The sequence below is a fragment of the Anomaloglossus baeobatrachus genome, chromosome 11 (assembly GCF_048569485.1).
Source record: "Anomaloglossus baeobatrachus isolate aAnoBae1 chromosome 11, aAnoBae1.hap1, whole genome shotgun sequence".
In the NCBI taxonomy this organism is placed as follows: Eukaryota; Metazoa; Chordata; class Amphibia; order Anura; family Aromobatidae; genus Anomaloglossus; species Anomaloglossus baeobatrachus.
Genome location: NC_134363.1, coordinates 51,845,133 through 51,867,822, shown reverse-complemented (window position 1 = coordinate 51,867,822; position 22,690 = coordinate 51,845,133). Strand labels below are relative to the sequence as shown.

The window sequence follows — 22,690 nt, the reverse complement described above, 5'->3', positions numbered from 1 at the left end:
CAGCATGGCGGATGGAGCACGTTTGGGAGTGCGCAGCATGCCGGATGGTGCACGATGGGGAGTGCGCAGTATGGCGGATGGAGCACGTTTGGGAGTGCGCAGCATGGCGGATGGAGCACGTTTGGGAGTGCGCAGCATGGCGGATGGACCACGTTTGGGAGTGCGCAGCATGGCGGATGGAGCACGTTTGGGAGTGCGCAGCATGGCGGATGGAGCACGTTTGGGAGTGCGCAGCATGGCGGGTGGAGCACGTTTGGGAGTGCGCAGCATGGCGGATGGAGCATGATAGGGAGTGCGCAGCATGGGGGATGCAGCACGATGGGGAGTGCGCAATATGGCGGATGGAGCACGTTTGGGAGTGCGCAGCATGGCGGATGGACCACGTTTGGGAGTGCGCAGCATGGCGGATGGAGCACGTTTGGGAGTGCGCAGCATGGGGGATGCAGCACGATGGGGGGTGCGCAGCATGGGGGAAGGAGCACGATGGGAGGTGCACACCTCCCCCCAACACACACACACACGCGCACTGCACAACACACACACACTAGGAATCACAAACAACGCCCTACACAGACACCCACACACACAGACAACGCTGCACACACAAATATACGCACATACTGCACAACACACACATTCCTCAAAACATACCTCCCCCCAAAACACACCACACCCACACAAACCGCACAACACACACACACACACAACGCTACAGACACACAGCGCTCCACAAACAACGCAACACACGCAACACACATACAACACCGCTCTCACCCCCCGCGACACTCAGAACATGTACAGCGCCCTACACAAACACTTGGTAACTACACACAACAACATCTATATATATAACAAAAATCATACATGAACTACACAATACGTAAATTCTAGAATACCCGATGCGTAGAATCGGGCCACCTTCTAGTCTTCTATAAAAGATTTCATTTACTCCAAATATGTACCTATAAAAAAGCAATAAAATGAAGAAACACCAACCAGCATGTTAAAAACTCATCTAGTGTCAGTCCTCAGGTAGTATCCTGAAAACCTACATTATCTAAGGAGGCCAGGAAAATCTGCATTTTTTCTGGACTTATTATCTATCCATGAATCCACCTATCCATCAAGCTATCCATTCACCTATCATCCATCTATCCATCAGTCTACCCAACCAACTATCCAACCATCTATCCATCAACTTATACATCCATCTATCCAAAGAAACTATCCATCAGTCTACTCAACCACCTATCCATCAGTCTACTCCTCAACCAACTATCCATCAGTCTACTCCTCAACCAACTATCCATCAGTCTACTCCTCAACTAACTATTCATCAGTCTACTCCTCAACCAACTATTCATCAGTCTACTCCTCAACCAACTATCCATCAGTCTACTCCTCAACCAATTATCCATCAGTCTACTCCTCAACCAACTATCCATCAGTCTACTCCTCAACCAACTATCCATCAGTCTACTCAACCACCTATCCATCAAGCTATCCATTCACCTATCATTCATCTATCCATCAGTCTATCCAACCAACTATCCAACCATCTATCCAACCAACTATCCATCAACCTATACTTCCATCTATCCAACCAACTATCCATCATTCTACTCAACCAACTATCCATCAGTGTACTCAACCAACTATCCATCAGTGTACTCAACCAACTATCCATCAGTGTACTCAACCAACTATCCATCAGTGTACTCAACCAACTATCCATCAGTGTACTCAACCAACTATCCATCAGTGTACTCAACCAACTATCCATCAGTCTACTCAACCAACTATCCATCAGTGTACTCAACCAACTATCCATCAGTGTACTCAACCAACTATCCATCAGTGTACTCAACCAACTATCCATCAGTCTACACAACCACCTATGCATCAGTCTACTCAACTAACTATCCATCAGTCTACTCAACTAACTATCCATCAGTCTACTCCTCAACCAACTATCCATCAGTCTACACAACCACCTATGCATCAGTCTATTCAACGACCTATCAGTCTACTCAAGCAACTATCCATCAGTGTACTCAACCAACTATCCATCAGTGTACTCAACCACCTATCCATCAGTGTACTCAACCACCTATCCATCAGTCTACTCAAGCAACTATCCATCAGTCTACTCAAGCAACTATCCATCAGTCTACTCAAGCAACTATCCATCAGTCTACTCAAGCAACTATCCATCAGTCTACTCAACCACCTATCCATTAGTCTACTCGTCAAACAACTATCCATCAGTCTGCTCGTCAACCAACTATATATCAGTCTACTCAACCAACTATCCATCAACCTATCCATCCATCTATCCATCCATCCATCCAACCATCTATCCATGAATCTATCCATCCACCAACCTATCCACCCACCTATCCACCCACCCATTATATATTCATTTATCTATCTATCCATCAAAATATCTATCAATCTATCTATCCCATATCTATTTTTTTCCAATTATTTAATATCTGTCTAATTTTAACGTATCTAATATCTATTTTATATACATATATCAATCTCTCCCTAAAGTCTATTTCTCAAAAAAAATGGAATTAGTGCTGATGATGTAAAGTTATAACATCCATCAAATTACTTAAAACAAGGCATGGCTCATATCACACACTGAGCCATCCAACGCTGAACAGAAATAAATTATTAGTAGTAGACGATAAACTTTAGGAAACACCGTGTAACACTATATTATGTGTATTATCACATGGAACAAGATTTTATCCCAAATACATATATTTTATTTCTCATCATCCTGTCTGGGCCCTAAAACAGTTTCTCATTGTTTGAGGATCAATATTTTAGGAATGATTAATACTTAGCATATAACATTGGCATGTCAGCTACAACCCCGACTGTGCAAAGTGCACTCCGAGGAAGAAGAGAGAGGACAAGCAAAAAACAACAACTTCTGTAACATTAATAAAGTGACAGTGCGTACATCACAGTATCCACGCTGTATACAGTATCCATGCTGTATCCTCTACCGGAGCCCAATACCAGGAGCATAGAGCCTGCTGTATACAGAACTATGGGCTATCTCCAATAATTCATACTATGTAGGTGATGAGATCTACAGCTCACAGCCATCACAAAACTGACATCTGTCTTCACCCATGTGGCTCTATAGCTCTACTTCTAATTTATCGACTTCCATAATATCGATCCATTTCCTATCAGTTCTTCCCTATATCTATACACTATCTAGAAAAGAATATATTAAACTTGTGTATCTAACAGTTGCAGAACGTTTATACATATATCTATAGGCTATCTATCTCATCAGACTATCTGCCTAACTATAGTCATCTATATATCTGTTCATAGTCATCTATATATCTGAGTAATATCTATATAGGAAAAAACGTATGTATCAAAACAGCGAAGAACATTTTTTTTTTACATAAATCTATTGACAGCATCTTTATCCAACCATTATCTATCATCTATCTAATCATCCATCCATCTAGTGATTTATCCATCTAACCATCCATCCATCTATATAACCATCCATCTATTATCTATCACCTATCTATATATCCTTCAATCTATCTATCCTTCTCTATCTATCCTTCTATGAATCTATCTATCTATCCTTCAATCTAACTATCAATATATCCATCTATCTATCATGTATCTATGCTTCTATCCATCCATCTATCTAACTATCTCTCTATCTATCCTTCTATCCATCTATCTATCTATATTTCTATCTATCTATCCATCCATCCATCTAACTATCTACATATCTTTCTATCTATCCATTATCTATCTATCTATCTATCCCTCCATCTATCCTTCTATCTATCCATCTATCTATACTTCTAGCTATCCTTCTATCCATCTATCCATCTAACTATCTAGCTATCCTTCTACCTCTCTATATATCCTTCTATCTAGGTAATATCTCGAAAAATAACTAGAATAACTAGAAAAAGAAAATAAGTAAAAAAAAAAAATAATATGGAAAAGTCAGACATGCATCTATTGAACTGATACCGAGCTATCACCTATTTGTCTCTCAGTCTATCTGCATATGCAACATTTATTTACGTAATATATATTTAAAAAAACAAAAATCCATAATATGTATTAAAAGGTTGTAGAACTTTTATTTTTTTTTAACAAATCTATTGATCACCTATCACCATCTTTCTTATTTCCATTTCATATCTATTCATCGACCTATGTAATAGCTATCAGTTATATAATAACTACATATCTATCAAAATAACAAACATGTACTAAAACAATGCAAAGCATGCACATATATATATATTATACACACACATCTAATATACACACACATAAACACACATTATACACACACATACACACATATATTTTATTTATATATATATATATATATATATATACACACACACATACACACACATTATACACACACATACACACGTATATATAATATATATATATATATATATATATATATATATATATATATATATACACACACACACATTTTATATATATATATATATATTTATATATATATATATATAGACACACGCATACAGTATACATTATACACACACATATTATACACAAAAACATATATAATATACACACATACATCTATTATACACATATATATTATACACACACAAACATATATATATATATATATATATATATATATATATTACGCACACACATACACACAAACCTATATTATACACATACATCTAATATACACACATTATACACACACACACATATATATTATACAGACACATTATACACACACACATATATTATAGACACGCATCTAATATACACATATATTATACACTCACAAAAAAATATATACCATATATATTATACACAAATACATCTATTATACACATTACACACACAAACACACACATTTTATATATATATATATATATATATATATATATATATATATAAATATATTGTACACACAGATATTGTACACACATTATACACATATATACCTATTATACACATTATACATGCTAACATATAGAAATATTATACACACACATCTATTATACGCACTTAGGCAAATATACACATACAGATATTTTACACACACACACACACACACACAAATATTATACATACACGCATCTATTGATCTCATAACCTATATACCGTCTATCCATGTAATATTTATCTATATTGTAGGAATGTATGGATAAGCACCCATGTAGCGGTAGCACAATAAGCACAACTAGTCAGTTATACTTTCCGCATCATCTTACTGTGGCATACCGCTGATGTAACCGACATAACCAACCCTGATGCATTAAAAAAAAAAAAAATTAAAAAAATCACCTACCGTAGTGAATCTATGGAGAGCATCTTTCTGGCAGTGAAGCTGCCTGTGGCAGTGATGTTTGCTGAAGAGAGGATTCTCTGTGTTTAGAGAACCCCTTTGCAAACTCTAATATCACATAGTTACCTGAGGCGTGCTTTTTAACTTTTTTGCTTGAGGGAGGGACAAGTCCTACAAGTGATAGGAGGAGTCATAGGTTTCACAATAGAGGAGATGCACATGTGCACACAATGACAAGCCCAACCACTCATCTACCAGAGGATACTGTTATGTTAAGCTTTTACAAACAATCATAAAGAGGACCCGCTCTGGATCCGAGAACACCACTGATATTCTTTTCATTTTATCCTTTGATATTCCAGGACTCAAAAGTTTTGTAACTTTTTACAACAATATATGTATATATATATATTTATTTATTACAGTCAGGCCGAAAGTGTTGGCACCCTTGAAATGGTTCCAAAAAGTGAAGTATTTCCCCAAGAAAATTATTTCAATCACACATGTTGTTATACACAGGTTTATTTCCTTTGTGTGCATTGGAACAACACGAAAAAAAGGAAAATTGGACATAACTTCACACTAAACCCAGTAAATGGTCCGAGTAAAATTGTTGGCACCCTTCCAAAATTGTGTGTAAACAACGTACAACTTTGTTTCAAGCATGTGATGCTTGTTCAAACTCATCTGTGGCAAATAACGGGTGTGGGCAATATGGAAATCACCTGAAACTAAAGATAAAAAGGGGAGAAGTTAACTGAATCTTTGCGTTGTGTGTCTGTGTGTGCCACACTAAGTATGGAGACCAGCACTTGGTTTGGGAGATGTGCAATATTGAAGATGAACATATTGCCACGTCTCCTATACCTTTTTCAGTCCCTACCGATCAAGATTCCGAGCTCTTTCTTCAAGGAACTGGCTTCACTACACACCAGATTCATCTGGGCGAATAAGCCGGCGAGACTTTCCCGTTCCCTTTTGTGCAGACCTAAGAGCAGGGGTGGCCTGGGGATGCCAGATATGAAAAAGTATTATTGGGCTACACACATGGTCAGGGTTCTGGATTGGTGCCGCCATGCCAGGATAAAGCCGTGGGTCGCCCTGGAACAGAGTTTTTCGGACACCCCTCTTCCAGCCGCTCCTTGACTCTCGAGTCTGCCCCAGTCCTCTCTGAGATCTCATTCAACTATTGGCGCTACCTTGGAATGTTGCTCGAGAGGTGAGGTTCGTCGCCTCCTCTCGCCGGTGCCTTCCCCCATGTCACCCATACTAGGCGATCCGGATTTCCGTCCTGGCCTTTCAGATACTGTGTTTCGGAGCTGGGTTCAGGAGGGTAGATTCAGAGCCTGTCACTTGGGGGGAGAGGGAGATTGGCCATCTCTGTCAGCTCTTAGTGGTCTCCTGCCTTCTGACCCGTTGGGGAGATGGAGGGCTATGCAGTTAAGGCACTTTATGTGTTCCCTTCCCTGCTTCACTCGGTACGCCGGGCCCCTTACGAGATTCGAGAAGTTGTGTCTGGGGGAGGGGGCCGTGTGGCACGCACTTTCCCTGACGTACGACTTGTTATCGGATCCCAGGAACTTGCCCCCACGGCCTACTTACTGCAGTGGGAAAGGGACCTAGGGATCGCGCTATCTGACTCGCAAAGAAATAACATCTTACTGTTGGCGCATAAAACTTCAATTAGTTCCAGACAGCTGGAGGCAAATTTCAAGTTACTGACTAGATGGTACAGAGTCCCAACTAGACTTCATAGGATGTTCCCCTCAGTTGTCCCCACCTGTTGGAGATGTGGCTCAGGGGAGGGTGATTATGTGCACATTTTCTGGTCCTGCTCTTCTCTACAGCGGTTCTGGTCGGAGGTGGGGGATGTTATTGGACTGGTGACCGCCACGAATGTTACATTGGGCCCGGAATGGTTTCTATTACAGTTATCGGAACTTCCGGCCCCTAAGTACAAGCGTTCCTTGCTGAGATTCCTGGTCATGGCTGCCAGGTCTTGCATTCCGCTTGGCTGGAAGTCCACTAACCCCCCCACACTGACACAGTGGGTCTCTAAGGTGAACGATCTCATGCATATGGAGGACCTGACATCCTGTATCAATGACCGCCAGGACGAGTTCCATAGGACTTGGTTTCCTTGGTTAGAGTTCACCTATTCGGCGGATTACACTAGACTGTTCTCTGTTCCGCGGCAGTCGTGAGGCTCCGGAGAAACACCGCCTCCTCTCCCCTCCTCCCTCCCCTCTCCGCAACTCCTTCTACCCCATCCCCTCTTTTCTTTTTTCCTTTTCCTTCTCTCTTTCTTCGCTTCAAACTTTTTTCTGGCTTTGCTATCTTCCTTTAACTGTGTATTCTATCTTCTTTTTGTTGGGATGGTTTATAAAAAGTTTAAAATGGGTCAAACTCGAGCAGGTGCGGGGTCGAGAGCTGTGTTTGAGAGCAGACTGATACTATGCATGTCATTGTTAAATGTTAATTTTTCTATAATGATTATTTGCTGCCCGGTGTGGAGCAGGAGATACCCTGTACTGATTTGAGTTTAGTTTTCAAAATAAAGAATTTAAAAAAAAATAAAATATGGAGACCAGAAAGCGGAGAAGAGAACTGTCTGAGGGCTTGAGAATCAAAAATGTTGAAAAATATTAACAATATCAAAGTTACAATTCTATCTCCAGAGATCTTGATGTTCCTTTGTCCACGGTGTGTAACATAATGAAGAAGCTTACAACCCATGGCACTGCAGCTAATCTCACTGGACATGGTCGGCAGAGAAAATTGATGACAGGTTGTAACACAGGGTACTCCAGATAATGGATAAGCAGCTCCAATCAAGTTTGAAAGAAATTCAAGCTGTCCTACAGGCTCATGGGGCATCAGTGTCAGTGCAAACTATACGTTCACATTTGAATTAACTGAAACATTATGGAGGAGACCCAGGAGGACCTTACTGCTGACACAGAGCTATAAAGTTAGACTGCAGTTTGCCAAAATGTACATGAGTAACAAAAATCCTTCTGGGAAAGCATCTTGTGGACAGATGAGACCCAGATAAATCTATTTTATAAAGCACAGCATTCATCTGTTTATCAAAAACAGAATGAGGCCTACAAAGAAAAATTCACAGTACCTACAGTCAGATATGGTGGAGGACAGTGATGTTTTGCTGCTTCTGGCACTGGGGGCCTTGACTGTGCAAGACATCATGAAATCTGGAGATTACCAAAGGACTTTGGAGTGGCAATGTAGTGCCCAGTGTCAGAAAGCTGGATGTGCGTCCCAGGTCATGGGTCTTCCAGAAGGACAATGACCCCAAACACTTCAAGAAGCCCCAGAAATGGAAACAAGGCGCTGGAGAGATCTGAAGTGCTCACAATGAGTCTGGATCTAAATACCATTGACATCGGTGGAGGGATCTGAATAAAACTTACAAAATTATTTATAGATGTGTATATTTTGGCTAAAAAAAAGAGAGCAACTTTTGTGAAAAATACAATTTTTAATACTTTTTTTCGTTATTTTTAATGCACTCACAAAACAACAAAAAGAGTCAGGATCATTCTTGGAGTTTTGGACCAAAGTAATTTATAATTTGTATTTGTCATATTTCGTTCTTCCTTCTTACGTGGCTACATTACACATTATTATGTTTGGGAAGGAAGTATTGTTATTCTTTTGCCACTTGGAGCATTAAAAAAAAATGTTTGTATTGTTTACATGTTGGAGGAAAATGTAACAAAATACAATTCAATTTTTTTCTTGCAATTACCGTACATTTTTTATGTAACATATGGTACATTTATTCTGCAGGTTGTATGTTAAAAAAATGTGCCAAATGACATTTTCATTATGTGCCATAATTAGAAGAATAACAGTTGTTGTCCTTTTGTTGCTGCCTTCCTGCTCTTGCTTTTCTCCTTAGTCTCTTACTGTTTATTCTTGTGAGTTTGCAGTGTGTCTGAGTTTTGTTGTTTTCCCTGTCTGTCTTAATCTGTGTTGCCATCTCACTCCTGCCCCTTCCTTCGGGAAGGAGGGCAATTTAGTTCTGGTCAGAAGATTAGTAAGGGATGGGACTCCGGCATCGCCACCATCAGGGGTAACCGGAGATTAGGGATAGCCTAGGGTCCCCTAGCGTGACATACTGTAGTTGTGAACCAAATTAGCATCTTATTTAGTAAACTAGAACAGAAGCCTTGGGTTAAGTGTTTCTTTAATCTAGGTGTTCACATCCATGGCCGGTGCGATGCTGCACTGTGTAACCAAATTGATAGGGAAGTTCTGTGTTTGCCAGATTGGTGAGTTTCTGAAATTTGGAAGTCACAGAATGTGATTTTTTTTGGATTAATATTAATTGATGTTTGACTTGATCTCCTCTCAACACTATTTTCTTTATGGTTGGCCCAGAAGGAAGAGATAAAGTAACATGGCTCAAAAAAAAAAAAAATCGCCCTCTTACCACCCTCCTCCCAAAAAAAATAATCGTCTATTCATGGGATAGGGGATTACTTGCTGATCGCTGTAAGTTCAACCATTGAGAACCCCAGTGATGCAGAGATCGGGGCTGTGGAACATGGAGATTGAGGTTACGTAGCTCCATCCTGAATTTGCGGAGGTGCACATGCTCGGGTTGTGTTTCATACACTGTACACGGGTCTGCCAAAAATAGCCGAGTGCCGTACTCAACTGGAGTCACAATACTGGACCCCCATGGTCTTAAAGGTGTTGTCCAGTGAAAGCTAGCTATCACCTATCTGGTGGTGGGTGATAACTTGATCGATGGGAGCCTTACCGGGCGGCAGGTTGGATGCTCCATTAGAGAAACCCTGCGCGATCCATAGGGAATGGACGGAGCGCAGGTTGAGCATGCGCAATCCATAGGGAATGGACGGAGCGCAGGTTGAGGATGCGCGATCCATAGGGAATGGACGGAGCAGAGGTTGAGCATGCACAATCCATAGGGAATGGACGGAGCGCAGGTTGAGCATGCGCGATCCATAGGGAATGGACGGAGCGCAGGTTGAGCATGCGCGATCCATAGGGAATGGACGGAGCGCAGGTTGAGCGTGCGCGATCCATAGGGAATGGACGGAGCGCAGGTTGAGCATGCGCACCACCACTCCATTCTAACAGATAAAAGTGCCCTGTCCTGCTGATCGGTGCGGATCACAGCAGTCGGACCCTCGTAGATCCATAAATTGTGACCTATCCTATGGATAAGTGATGAATTGTCAAAACGAGATGACCTCCAAATCACATCATGGAATATTTACTGGTCTTACTATGTTGAAAAGGCATGAAGCAACGCTCAGTCTATCTATTGCGGACAGCTGTCGTCACAAGCCCTATCTTTACAGCAGCCCATTAGTAAAGGATATTATGCAACGAGTACCATGTTACTTAAGGAAGCGATAGGCCGGCAGATCATCTAGGCGATCGGACCACTAAAGCAATGGTAGAACTTACCACAAAGGGGTCCTCATCCGAAATACTGTATATTGATTTATGGCATGCCCACCTCCGTCTGGTCAACTAAATGATTTTTAATAGGGTTGTCAGACAGTTTATCCCATGTAACCAGTCTGTCTTAAATAACCCAGTCCAAGGTTGTACCGGGACCAGAAAAAGGGTAAAGAGGGTAAAGGGTAAAACCTGCAGATATTACTATTTATCACTTCTTCTCATCATCGCTAGAGAAAATAAAAAAATGGATGATTATGATTCAATAGTGTCTTCATTGTGTATCACAACAGCACATTATATCCGATCCTCTTCAATTCCTGAGATCGTCCACAGACCCATCAATACCAATTGCCGAACCAGGACTGTCCTCTTGCAGCCAGGTGCGTTTAAAGGGAATTTGTCACCGAGTTTTTGCTATCCTATCTAAGCTCAGCATGATGTAGGGGAAGAGACCCTGATTCCAGTGATGTATCACTGACTGGGTTGCTTGGTGCCGTTTTGACAAAATCACGGTTTTATCTGCTGCAGAGCTACCAGTTCCCTGATGACTGTAATCTGTAAAACCCCGCCCACAGCACTGATTGGCTGATTTCTGTGTGCAAGCTGTGCTTTCACTGGTGGGGGTGGAGTTGGGCGACATGGCAGCAGGCAAAGTAGTTCTCTAGTGATAATCTCCTGCTGGTAAAACTGTGATTTTATCAAAGCTACAGCAAGCAGCCCAGTAAATGATTCATTATTGGAATCAGAGGCTCTGGCCCAACATCATGCTGCTCTCAGATTAGATAGCAAAAACCGGATGACAGATTCCCTTTAAATACATGAACAGTTGACAAAAAAAACGGTGATCATCCAACTAAACTGGGAAACACTCGTTCATTGGGTAACTGGACTGTTTAGTGTGGTGGTGTAAAATTGATCTTCTCGGCAGCTCATTACAGTGAATTCAAGGGCTATGCTGCAAAAAAAAAGTGGGCAGAATGATGGTTCTGTTCGCAGCAGTATTTGTTGGCCTGTGCAAACATGCTGGTAAACTAGTGCCGAATAGAAAAGAACAGCAGCACAAATCGGCACACAATAGAAAAGGACGTCAGCAAATATCAGCACACAATAGAAAAGGATACCAGCAAATATCGGCACACAATAGAAAAGGACACCAGCAAATATCAGCACACAATAGAAAAGGATACCAGCAAATATCGGCACACAATAGAAAAGGACAGCAGCAAATATCGGCACACAATAGAAAAGGATACCAGCAAATATCGGCACACAATAGAAAAGGACACCAGCAAATATCGGCACACAATAGAAAAGGACACCAGCAAATATCGGCACACAATAGAAAAGGATACCAGCAAATATCGGCACACAATAGAAAAGGACACCAGCAAATATCGGCACACAATAGAAAAGGACAGCAGCAAATATCGGCACACAATAGAAAAGGACAGCAGCAAATATCGGCACACAATAGAAAAGGATACCAGCAAATATCGGCACACAATAGAAAAAGGACACCAGCAAATATCGGTACACAATAGAAAAGGACACCAGCAAAACTCGGCACACAATAGAAAAGGACGTCAGCAAATATCAGCACACAATAGAAAAGGATACCAGCAAATATCGGCACACAATAGAAAAGGACACCAGCAAATATCGGCACACAATAGAAAAGGACACCAGCAAATATCAGCACACAATAGAAAAGGACGTCAGCAAATATCAGCACACAATAGAAAAGGACACCAGCAAATATCGGCACACAATAGAAAAGGACACCAGCAAATATCGGCACACAATAGAAAAGGATACCAGCAAATATCGGCACACAAAAGAAAAGGATACCAGCAAATATCAGCACACATTAGAAAAGGACACCAGCAAATATCGACACACAATAGAAAAGGACACCAGCAACAATCGGCACATAATAGAAAAGGATACCAGCAAATATCGGCACACAATAGAAAAGGATACCAGCAAATATCGGCACACAATAGAAAAGGACACCAGCAAATATCGGCACACAATAGAAAAGGACGTCAGCAAATATCAGCACACAATAGAAAAGGATACCAGCAAATATCGGCACACAATAGAAAAGGACACCAGCAAATATCGGCACACAATAGAAAAAGGACACCAGCAAATATCGGTACACAATAGAAAAGGACACCAGCAAATATCAGCACACAATAGAAAAGGACACCAGCAAATATCGGTACACAATAGAAAAGGACACCAGCAAAAATCGGCACACAATAGAAAAGGACACCAGCAAATATCAGCACACATTAGAAAAGGACACCAGCAAATATCGGTACACAATAGAAAAGGACACCAGCAAAACTCGGCACACAATAGAAAAGAAGACCAGCAAATATCAGCACACAATAGAAAAGGACACCAGCAACAATCGGCACACAATAGAAAAGAAGACCAGCAAATATCAGCATACAATAGAAAAGGACAGCAGGAAATATCGGCACACAATAGAAAAGGACACCAGCAAAACTCGGCACACAATAGAAAAGGACACCAGCAACAATCGGTACATAATAGAAAAGGACACCAGCAAAACTCGGCACACAATAGAAAAGGACACCAGCAAATATCAGCACACAATAGAAAAGAAGACCAGCAAATATCAGCACACAATAGAAAAGGACGCCAGCAACAATCAGCACACAATAGAAAAGAAGACCAGCAAATATCAGCACACAATAGAAAAGGACACCAGCAACAATCGGCACACAATAGAAAAGAAGACCAGCAAATATCAGCATACAATAGAAAAGGATAGCAGCAAATATCGGCACACAATAGAAAAGGACAGCAGCAAAACTCGGCACACAATAGAAAAGGACACCAGCAAAACTCGGCACACAATAGAAAAGGACACCAGCAAAAATCGGCACACAATAGAAAAGGACACCAGCAAAACTCGGCACACAATAGAAAAGGACAGCAGCAAATATCGGCACACAATAGAAAAGGACAGCAGCAAATATCGGCACACAATAGAAAAGGACATCAGCAAATATCAGCACACAATAGAAAAGGACACCAGCAAATATCGGCACACAATAGAAAAGGACATCAGCAAATATCAGCACACAATAGAAAAGGACAGCAGCAAATATCGGCACACAATAGAAAAGGACACCAGCAAATATCAGCACACAATAGAAAAGGACACCAGCAAATATCAGCACACAATAGAAAAGGACACCAGCAAATATCAGCACACAATAGAAAAGGACATCAGCAACAATCGGCAGAAACTAGTGCTGATCAACTCATAGTCGGCAGTTGCACATTAATGGGTCCAAGTGCCCATTAAAGAGGCTTTCTGGTTTCAGAAAAGGCCCTCACCCTCCCCGGGTCCAGCCCGCACTTTATGCTGCCGCTCCCATTGTCTGTTATTGTCATGCCATCAACCTGGTCAGAGCCGATGAACTCACGGATTGTCATCAGAGTTAAAGACTACACAAGACACCGCTAGCAACGATGGAAACTCAATGCTGGACCCCAGGAGGGTGAGTAAAGCACAGTTTGTTTTTAACACTAAATGCAACTGATAGGGGATTTCCAAAACCGGAAAACCCCTTAAAGTCAATATACCATGCAATATGGCGCTAGTCCAGACAATTGCCTCACTAGTCCTCTACTTTGCCCATTTTATTACTAATGCTACCAGTTCGTTCACAGCCTTATAATTACATAGAGCTGCAAGCAATAATAAATAGGCAATAGCGGAGATTAATGATGCCATAAGAAGGTGCTAAGTCACTGGATAAAAAATTAAGTTCATATGTTATATAGTGAAATAGCGCCATCTAGTATTACAATATTGTGGAAATAAAAGCCATCGTTACTCCACCTTCTTACAAGTCTAGTTAGTCTCATACTTTATAGGACCAACTTTCTTTGCAATTACTGCTCCAAGTCTTTGCTCATCTAGAGGCGGACATTTTTACCCATTTTTCTTTGCAGAATAGCTGTAGCTCAGTGAGACTGGATGGAGGCGTCTGAGCAGCAACTTTCACAATTTCTCAGTTGGATTTAGGCAGGTTTGCAGTTGTGCTATACTCTTTCCATTTTTGGATGATGGATTTAACAATGCTACGTGAAATGTTCAGAGCTTGGGCTATTTTTTATAACTTAACACACCTTTACTCTTCTCCACAACTTTATCCCTGATCTGTCTGGTGTGTTCTTTGGTTTTCATTATGTGGTTTGATCTCTAATTAGTGCTGTCCTTGCTTGGGATGTAATTGTTGGTGGACGGCCATGTTTTGGTAGGTTTGCAGTTGTGCCATACTACTTTACAATTTTGGATGATGGATTGAATAGTGCTCTGTGAGATGTTCACAGCTTGGGTTATTTTTTTATAATCTAACCCTGCTTTACTCTTCTCCCCAATTTTATTACTGACCTGTCTGGTGTGTTCCTTGGCGTTTGCAAACAAAACCTTGAGGCCTTCAAAAAAAATAGCTGGAGTTATACTGAGAATACATGACACACAGATGGCCTCAATTTACTAATTAAGTGACTTCTGGTGCCAGTTGGTCACTCAGGGGTATCAGACTACGGGTGGCTGAATATTAATTCTCGTCACAATTTTCAAATTTATATTTTTAAAATATTTAGAAAACCATATATAATTTCCTTTACACGTCACAAATACTATGTTCAAACAAAGCTTGGGCTATTTATTTTATAACCTAACCCTGCTTTACTCTTCTCATCAATGTTTTTCCCTGACCAGTCTGGTGTGTTCCTTGGTTTTAATAATACTGTTTATGTTCTCACACAAAACTCTGAGGCCTTCCCAAAACAGCTGTAGTTATACTGAGAATAAATGACACACAGGTGGACTCAATTTACTAATTAGGCAATTTCTGGAGGCAATTGTTAACCCAGGGGTATCAACTACAAGGGTCTGAATACAAAGGCTCTTCACAATTTTCAGATTTATATTTTTAAAATATTTAGAAAACCATGTATCATTTCCTTTACACTTCACAAATACTATGTTCAGAGATTGGGCTGTTTTGTTTTATAACCTAACCAAACTTTACTTTTTCCCACAATTTAATCCCTGAACTGTCTGGTGTGTTCCTTGGCTTTCATGATACTGTTTATGTTCTCAAGCAATACTCTAAGGCCTTCACAAAACAGCTGTACTTATATTGAGAATAAATGACACACAGGTGACTCAATTTACTAATTAGGTGACTTCTGGAAGCAATTGTTCACTCAGAGGTATCTGGGATCTGAATAGAAATGCTCGTCTCAATTTTCAGATTTATATTTTTATAATATTGAGAAAACAATGTGCATTTAAAATTCACAAATACTATGTTCAGAGCTTGGGTTATTTTTTTTTTTATAACCTAACCCAATTTTACTTTTTTTCCACAATTTTATCTCTGACCTGTCTGGTGTGTTCCTTGGTTTTCAAGATATTGTTTCTGCTCTCAAACAAAACTTCAAAAGCTCGTCACATTTTTCAGATTTATATCTTTATAAAATATTTAGAATACCATGTATCAGTTCCTTTAAACTTCACAGATACTTAGTACTTTGTTTTGGTATATCCCATAAAATCTCAATAAAATGCATTTAGGTTTTTGGGTGTAACATGAAAAAATGTACAAAAGTTCAGGGGGTAGGAATACTTTTTCAATGCACTGTATCAACTCCTATACCTTTACTTCTGGTCAGTGGTGAGTTTAATTAAGACATTTTAATTGGTGGTCAGACAGCGAGCCCCCAGACTTCCTGCCGCATGGTTACAAATCAGGCTTAGAGGATGCAGGGTTTCTTACAAGATGTTTGCATCAGCGGGTGATAAGGAGGGCACTACAAGCTGCCCACTAGTGTAGGTAACCGCAGATCAGATGTCTCCAACTTGCGGCACTGCAGCTGTTGCAAAACTACAACTCCCAGCAAGCCCCCGACAGCCACAGGATGTCTGCGCACGCTGGGTTGTAGTTTCTCAACAGCTGGAAAGCCACAGGTCACTGACTATCGCTACAGAAGAGGACCCATTTCTGTGCTGTGAATGCACATAAGAATAAAGGCTTTCCTTCAACCTAGCTTTCCTTCTGGGATTAAAAAACTCATTTGCTGCCTTAGCCATGTATCTAAATATCCTAGCAAAAAAGAGATTAGGTTATTGGTGTCCTCCCAAAAATTGGTGTCAGACGAATGTTCATTGGGTGTCCATTATCTCTCCCATACACGAGTGCTCGGCTTCATTGATCGTCCATGTCTTGCACAGTGCAAAGCCATTAATACACAGAAACAAAAGGATTCGCCATTGAGAGTCCAACTTACCGATCCTTCTCTTCCCGACACCTTCTGTAGGAGAGTTGGGTGGCCCATTAGTGCCCAGATTACCATGTTTGGCCAATTTCCATCTAATATGCATGGAGGCTTTAACCTTAAGCAACGGGGCAAGTGATCAAATTATTATGAGACTATTTTCATGGGTAAACAACAAGATCATAGTCCAAAATAACATGGAGAGCTCCAGCTAGACCCTCGTGAAACACTTCTTCGGGATTTGTAGCATAAGGGTTCTTGGAGCACATGGACATTCTCTAATAACGTGCTCCCCACTAATGGCTGAGAAGACACTTGGCCCTTGGGTTACTATACCCGAGCTACATGGCTATTCAATGTGTTAGCAGCTTAAACCTATATGCTGAAAACCTGTTTGGGGATTTTTGCCCCTCATAAGTGTAGGGCAGAGTCGGGTTGTTCTACTTATTTGCCATCAACGTTGAAAGAGCAGGGTTATTGCTGGAAGGAAAGGTCAGTTGTGCTAAGAGAAGTACCAGTCCACATTGTGTCTAACGGAATGGTGGACCATGAGAAAGCCTAGCAGAGCTGTTGGAGAACAACGTCCTAGTGCTGGTGGTACCTCCTTTTAGCAATTGAAGGCCCCGTCAGTGTCTACGTGATAGAATGTTCTGCTAATAAATGATAAATAGAACTGAGAAAAAAAGAAATGTGCTGCCATGGTCCGGCATCCAGACCGGTCTGCCAGGGTAGTCGGACCACGGCATTCTTCTCTTCTGGAGCTTGCATCTTTGACCCATCATCAGAGTCAATGGTGGACACAGATGGAAAAGGGCCCCTGTGCAAGAACAATATATGGGCCCCTTGCAGTCCAGTAGTGCCTCATAATGCAAAATTCCACTTGCTTTGGAGGTAGACGTGGCCCCCGTACCTCTTGGGCCCTTCTGCAGCACTGATTGCACCAATCTATCTCCCCTGTCCTGAGTGCTCCTTGTGTTTACTAGGCTCCATGATGTCATGCCGATGTAAGAGGTACAGTAGTAAGTGCAAGAGGTGCCCAAGATGTCAGACGCAGAAATGAAAACTGTCCTAGTTGACTGCCATAGAGGACCGGTCTGGATGATGGATCAGGGCAGCACAAATCCTCTTGTTCAACTCCAGTCATCAATATTCGCCCTGAGACACTGTCTTTGTAGAGGGATTACAAGCTTATTACCACTTCTTATATGTGATATTATAAACCAGCCATGCTCAAATTAAAAACTAATATAGTTGAGCCCCTTAGAGTTGATTTCTGGGGTCATGGCTGCACAGTTGCCTTACATGCTACCAGACAATTATGGTCAAAGTTTAGTGTAAACCAGTGGTCTTTTGCAACTTTAGGCTCAAGTGTTGAGAAGACAATGCCCAGCGTGCTGGAACGGCTGTTAGAGCACGCTGGGACTGGTAGCTCAGCAACAGCTGGAAAACCAGAGCACCAAGTCCATGTAGAATTTACCGACCAACGCAACAATGCCTTTTATTTAAAGTCTAAATCAGTGGTTTTCTGCAACCTTAGGGTCAACTGTTGAGAAGACAATGCCCAGCGTGCTGGAACGGCTGTTAGAGCATGCTGAGACTGGTAGCTGAGCAACAGCTAGAAAACCAGAGCACCAAATCCATGTACAACTTACCGTCCAATGCAACAATGCCATCTCTTTCTAGTAATAAAACTTACATTTGATCATGAATGTTCTTCTTATCTTCACTTGCTGGACCATCAGTTTGCTTTTCAGAGGTGTTTTCTTCTGTATCCAGGTATGCCACCATAGACAGCCATTTTGGGGAATGAAGAGTGCTTTATTTGGTTACACAGTCACGCAGTAGTATATAGATACCTGAAGAACAATACAAAAAAAGAACAGAGGACTCCACTAATAGCAGCTTCTACAATCAGCACATATAATAAGATACATGGACAGAGGAATAGATAGACATATAGATAGGATAGAAATAGAATGGATGGATAGATGGATGGATGGATGGATGGATGGATGGATGGATGGATAGCCACACAGTATTTGACTTGTCGCCAAGTGTCATGGTGGCATCAGACATTGGTTGTCGAATCCTCCCAGAGAGAGAATTTCTGAGGCGCCCAGCTGGTTTGTTTCCTTCAGAGAATCATGCAAATCATGAGGAAAACTAAGAGCAGGGCAGAAATAAGCAGACAATAGGTGGAATTCCACAGCACACCAAACACACAGTAAATCACCAGTTACTGGAACACAACAGCACACAGACCGATTAAGCAAAAAGCTATAGTCGGCATGGGAAGACAAATTCCTCCATCATAAAACGGGGATGAGTAACTGTGATAGGTTTCCTGAAATATGTGATCCAAAAGGTAACCAACAGGCTAGCAGAAATTAACTATTGCTAGTTCCATCACTAATGAACACACAGCTGATTGACGCCTGAGCCTGACTGTGCTAATCAAAAGCACCAGAGAAAGTATAATGAGGATTGTCAGAGTCTGTAGTCTGAACAGCGTCTGATGTGCCATGACACGCGGCGAATTTAAAGCCAAAAAGTCAAAAAAGTTTTTTTTGTCTATTGCAATTTGCTTGAGGGGTCTTGCACTCACATTATGCAATTGTGGTGGTGTTCCTGGGCCATTACAAACATGGGAAAAGGAATAATCACAAAAACGTTGGTATGTTCTGATTGACACTTTCTCAGAACGAAAGAAACTATCTTGTAGGTACCACCTGGTATAAGTAGCTGCCCTATAATGTCAACGTCTGACCCTTGAACGAGCCTTGTGAGCTGACCAAGGTTAAATGTCAAGCCGGAAGCCCATATACAGAACACCTGTTTTGGGATTTTTGCCCCTTATCAGTGTAGGGCAGAGTCTGGTTAAATCAGTGCTGAGGCCTTGATATAACATGGATGGAGGGTTAAGTACTGACCAGAAATAGGAGGTAACGGTGATTTCCAGCAAATCTGGCCAGCTTCAAATCAGTGCTTACAAGCTCAATAGCTTTCAAGACTACACCGGCCTTTTCATCAGGCATAGTATACCACAAAATCTTGTCTTGCCGCTTATCCCTAGTCATATTGTAAGTTTCGTTAATGTGTCAGACATTGATTGATTGACATTTATAGCCCAGGCAATTCTTCTATTCGCGGATGACCTTTATTGCTAATCCTAGCCCTGTTAAAGGTTATTTTTTTGTCAGTCCTGCAGCATTTAGAGGATCTTGTCCACTGCATGGACACATACACGGCTCAGGTTCACCTGAGTCCCCAGCCCGGCAGCAGGCACACTGCTCAATGTTAGATCACCCTTTTTTTTTTTTTCTTCTTTTTATACTACTAGATGTTTTTATTTATTTTTTTTTCTGCTAGACTGGTAAAGTTCATTCAAGGCTGTTAATCTTTTGCAAGAGGAAAAAAAAAAAAAAAAACACCTGCATGTGCACAAACTCGAAAAAGCCCCTTCAAATCATGATGTTTTGGTTTATATTAATTAAAAAATATTGATGTAAGATGGAAACCCCTGTGTGATGACATAAGCAATGCAGTCCGCAGCCTTTTTTTGGAATTCTTTAAAGGGAACAAGTTAACAAATATATATGTATTATATATCTATATATATAATTGCCTTATTCTGTCTGTCTGTCTGTCTGTCTGTCTATCTGTCTGTCTGTCTGTCTGTCTATCTGTCTGTCTGTCTGTCTGTCATGCTCCGAAATTGTGTCCTTACGGTGACACAAAGCTGATTGGCCGCTGGGCTCGCCATGGCCCCGCCCCCCCACACGGATTGGCCTCTCGCCCCGGCTCTCTGCAGGCCCCGCCCCCCTCACGCAATGCACGCTCGCTCTGGCCCAACTGACACGGAGCCCCGATTCCCAGGTGAGTACACACACACACACATCAGATCACACTCACTCTCACACTCACTCTCTCACACACACCTCACACATCACAACATGCTGGGATATCTCTTGCTTCTACACCGGCTCCGTCAGGATCCCGGCAGCGCCACACATAACCTTGCGATGCTGGGATCTTCACGGAGGCCGTGAAAGTTGGTAACCATTATACACATCGGGTAACTAAGGTCCCTTAGTTACCCGATGTGTATCATAGTTACCAGTGTACACCGGCTCACACTCACTCTCATACACACCTCACACACACATCACATCGCATCCACACATCAAGGTCCTGCAGCTGCGGAACATACACACACATAACAGCACACACACACACACATACACACACAAATCAGATCACACTCACACACACCTCACACATCACATCGCATCCACATACTCACAACATCCTGGGATATCGCTTGCTTCTCGGCGGCGATACTGTGCTGTTGTGATCTTCCAGGACCTGCCGGAGGATCACATGGCCAGAAGCATGTGATATCCCCGGATGTTGTGAGTATAAGCGCGTATGTGCGATATCGTCAGTGTCTGTGTGTGTGAGTGTATGCGATCGGGTGTGTGTGAGTGGATGCGATCGGGTGTGTGTGAGTGGATGCGATCGGGTGTGTGTGAGTGGATGCGATCGGGTGTGTGTGAGTGGATGCGATCGGGTGTGTGAGTGTCGGCAGAGGAGCACGGCGTGCTGGAGGAGGCTGGGAGCAGAGAGGCTGATCATGGGGAAGGCTGGGAGGAGAGAGGCTGATGCTGGGGGAGGCTGGGAGGGGGAGGCTGGGACGAGGGAGGCTGATGCTGGTGGAGGCTGATGCTTGGGGAGGCTGATGCTGGGGGAGGCTGGAAGGAGAGAGGCTAATGCTGGTGGAGGCTGATGCTTGGGGAGGCTGATGCTGGGGGAGACTGGGAGGGGAAGGCTGATGCTGAGGGAGGCTGGGAGGAAGGAGGCTGGGAGGAGAGAGGCTGATCCTGGGGAAGGCTGGGAACGGGAGGCTGATGCTGAGGGAGGCTGGAAGGAGAGAGGCTGATGCTGGGGGAGGCTGGAAGGAGAGAGGCTGATGCTGGTGGAGGCTGATGCTTGGGGAGGCTGATGCTGGGGGAGACTGGGAGCGGAAGGCTGATGCTGAGGGAGGCTGGGAGGAAGGAGGCTGGGAGGAGAGAGGCTGATCCTGGGGAAGGCTGGGAAGGGGAGGCTGATGCTGGGGGAGGCTGGAAGGAGAGAGGCTGGAAGGAGAGAGGCTGATGCTGGTGGAGGCTGATGCATGGGGAGGCTGATGCTGGGGGAGACTGGGAGCAGAAGGCTGATGCTGAGGGAGGCTGGGAGGAGGGAGGCTGGGAGGAAGGAGGCTGGGAGGAGAGAGGCTGATCCTGGGGAAGGCTGGGAAGGGGAGGCTGATGCTGAGGGAAGCTGGAAGGAGAGAGGCTGATGCTGGGGGAGGCTGGAAGGAGAGAGGCTGAGGCTGGGAGGAGAGAGGCTGATGCTGGGGAAGGCTGATGCTGAGGGAGGCTGGGAGGGGAAAGCTGATGCTGGGGAAGGCTGGGAGGACGGAGGCTGGGAGGAGAGAGGCTGATCCTGGGGAAGGCTGGGAGAGGGAGGCTGATGCTGGAGGAGGCTGGAAGGAGA

General features: G+C 42.6%; 1 protein-coding gene across 1 annotated transcript in view; it reads right to left on the bottom strand.

Annotated features, from left to right (window-relative positions):
• The window catches only part of LOC142257002 (transcription factor Spi-B-like), a 32,973-nt gene extending 27,519 nt beyond the window's left edge, over positions 1-5,454 (bottom strand). Inside the window, exon 1 of the mRNA XM_075329050.1 lies at positions 5,363-5,454. Coding sequence (XP_075185165.1) covers positions 5,363-5,385 — 23 coding nt within the window. The 5' untranslated portion in view covers positions 5,386-5,454. The remainder of the gene's footprint in view (positions 1-5,362) is intronic.
• Positions 5,455-22,690: the final 17,236 nt, after the last annotated feature.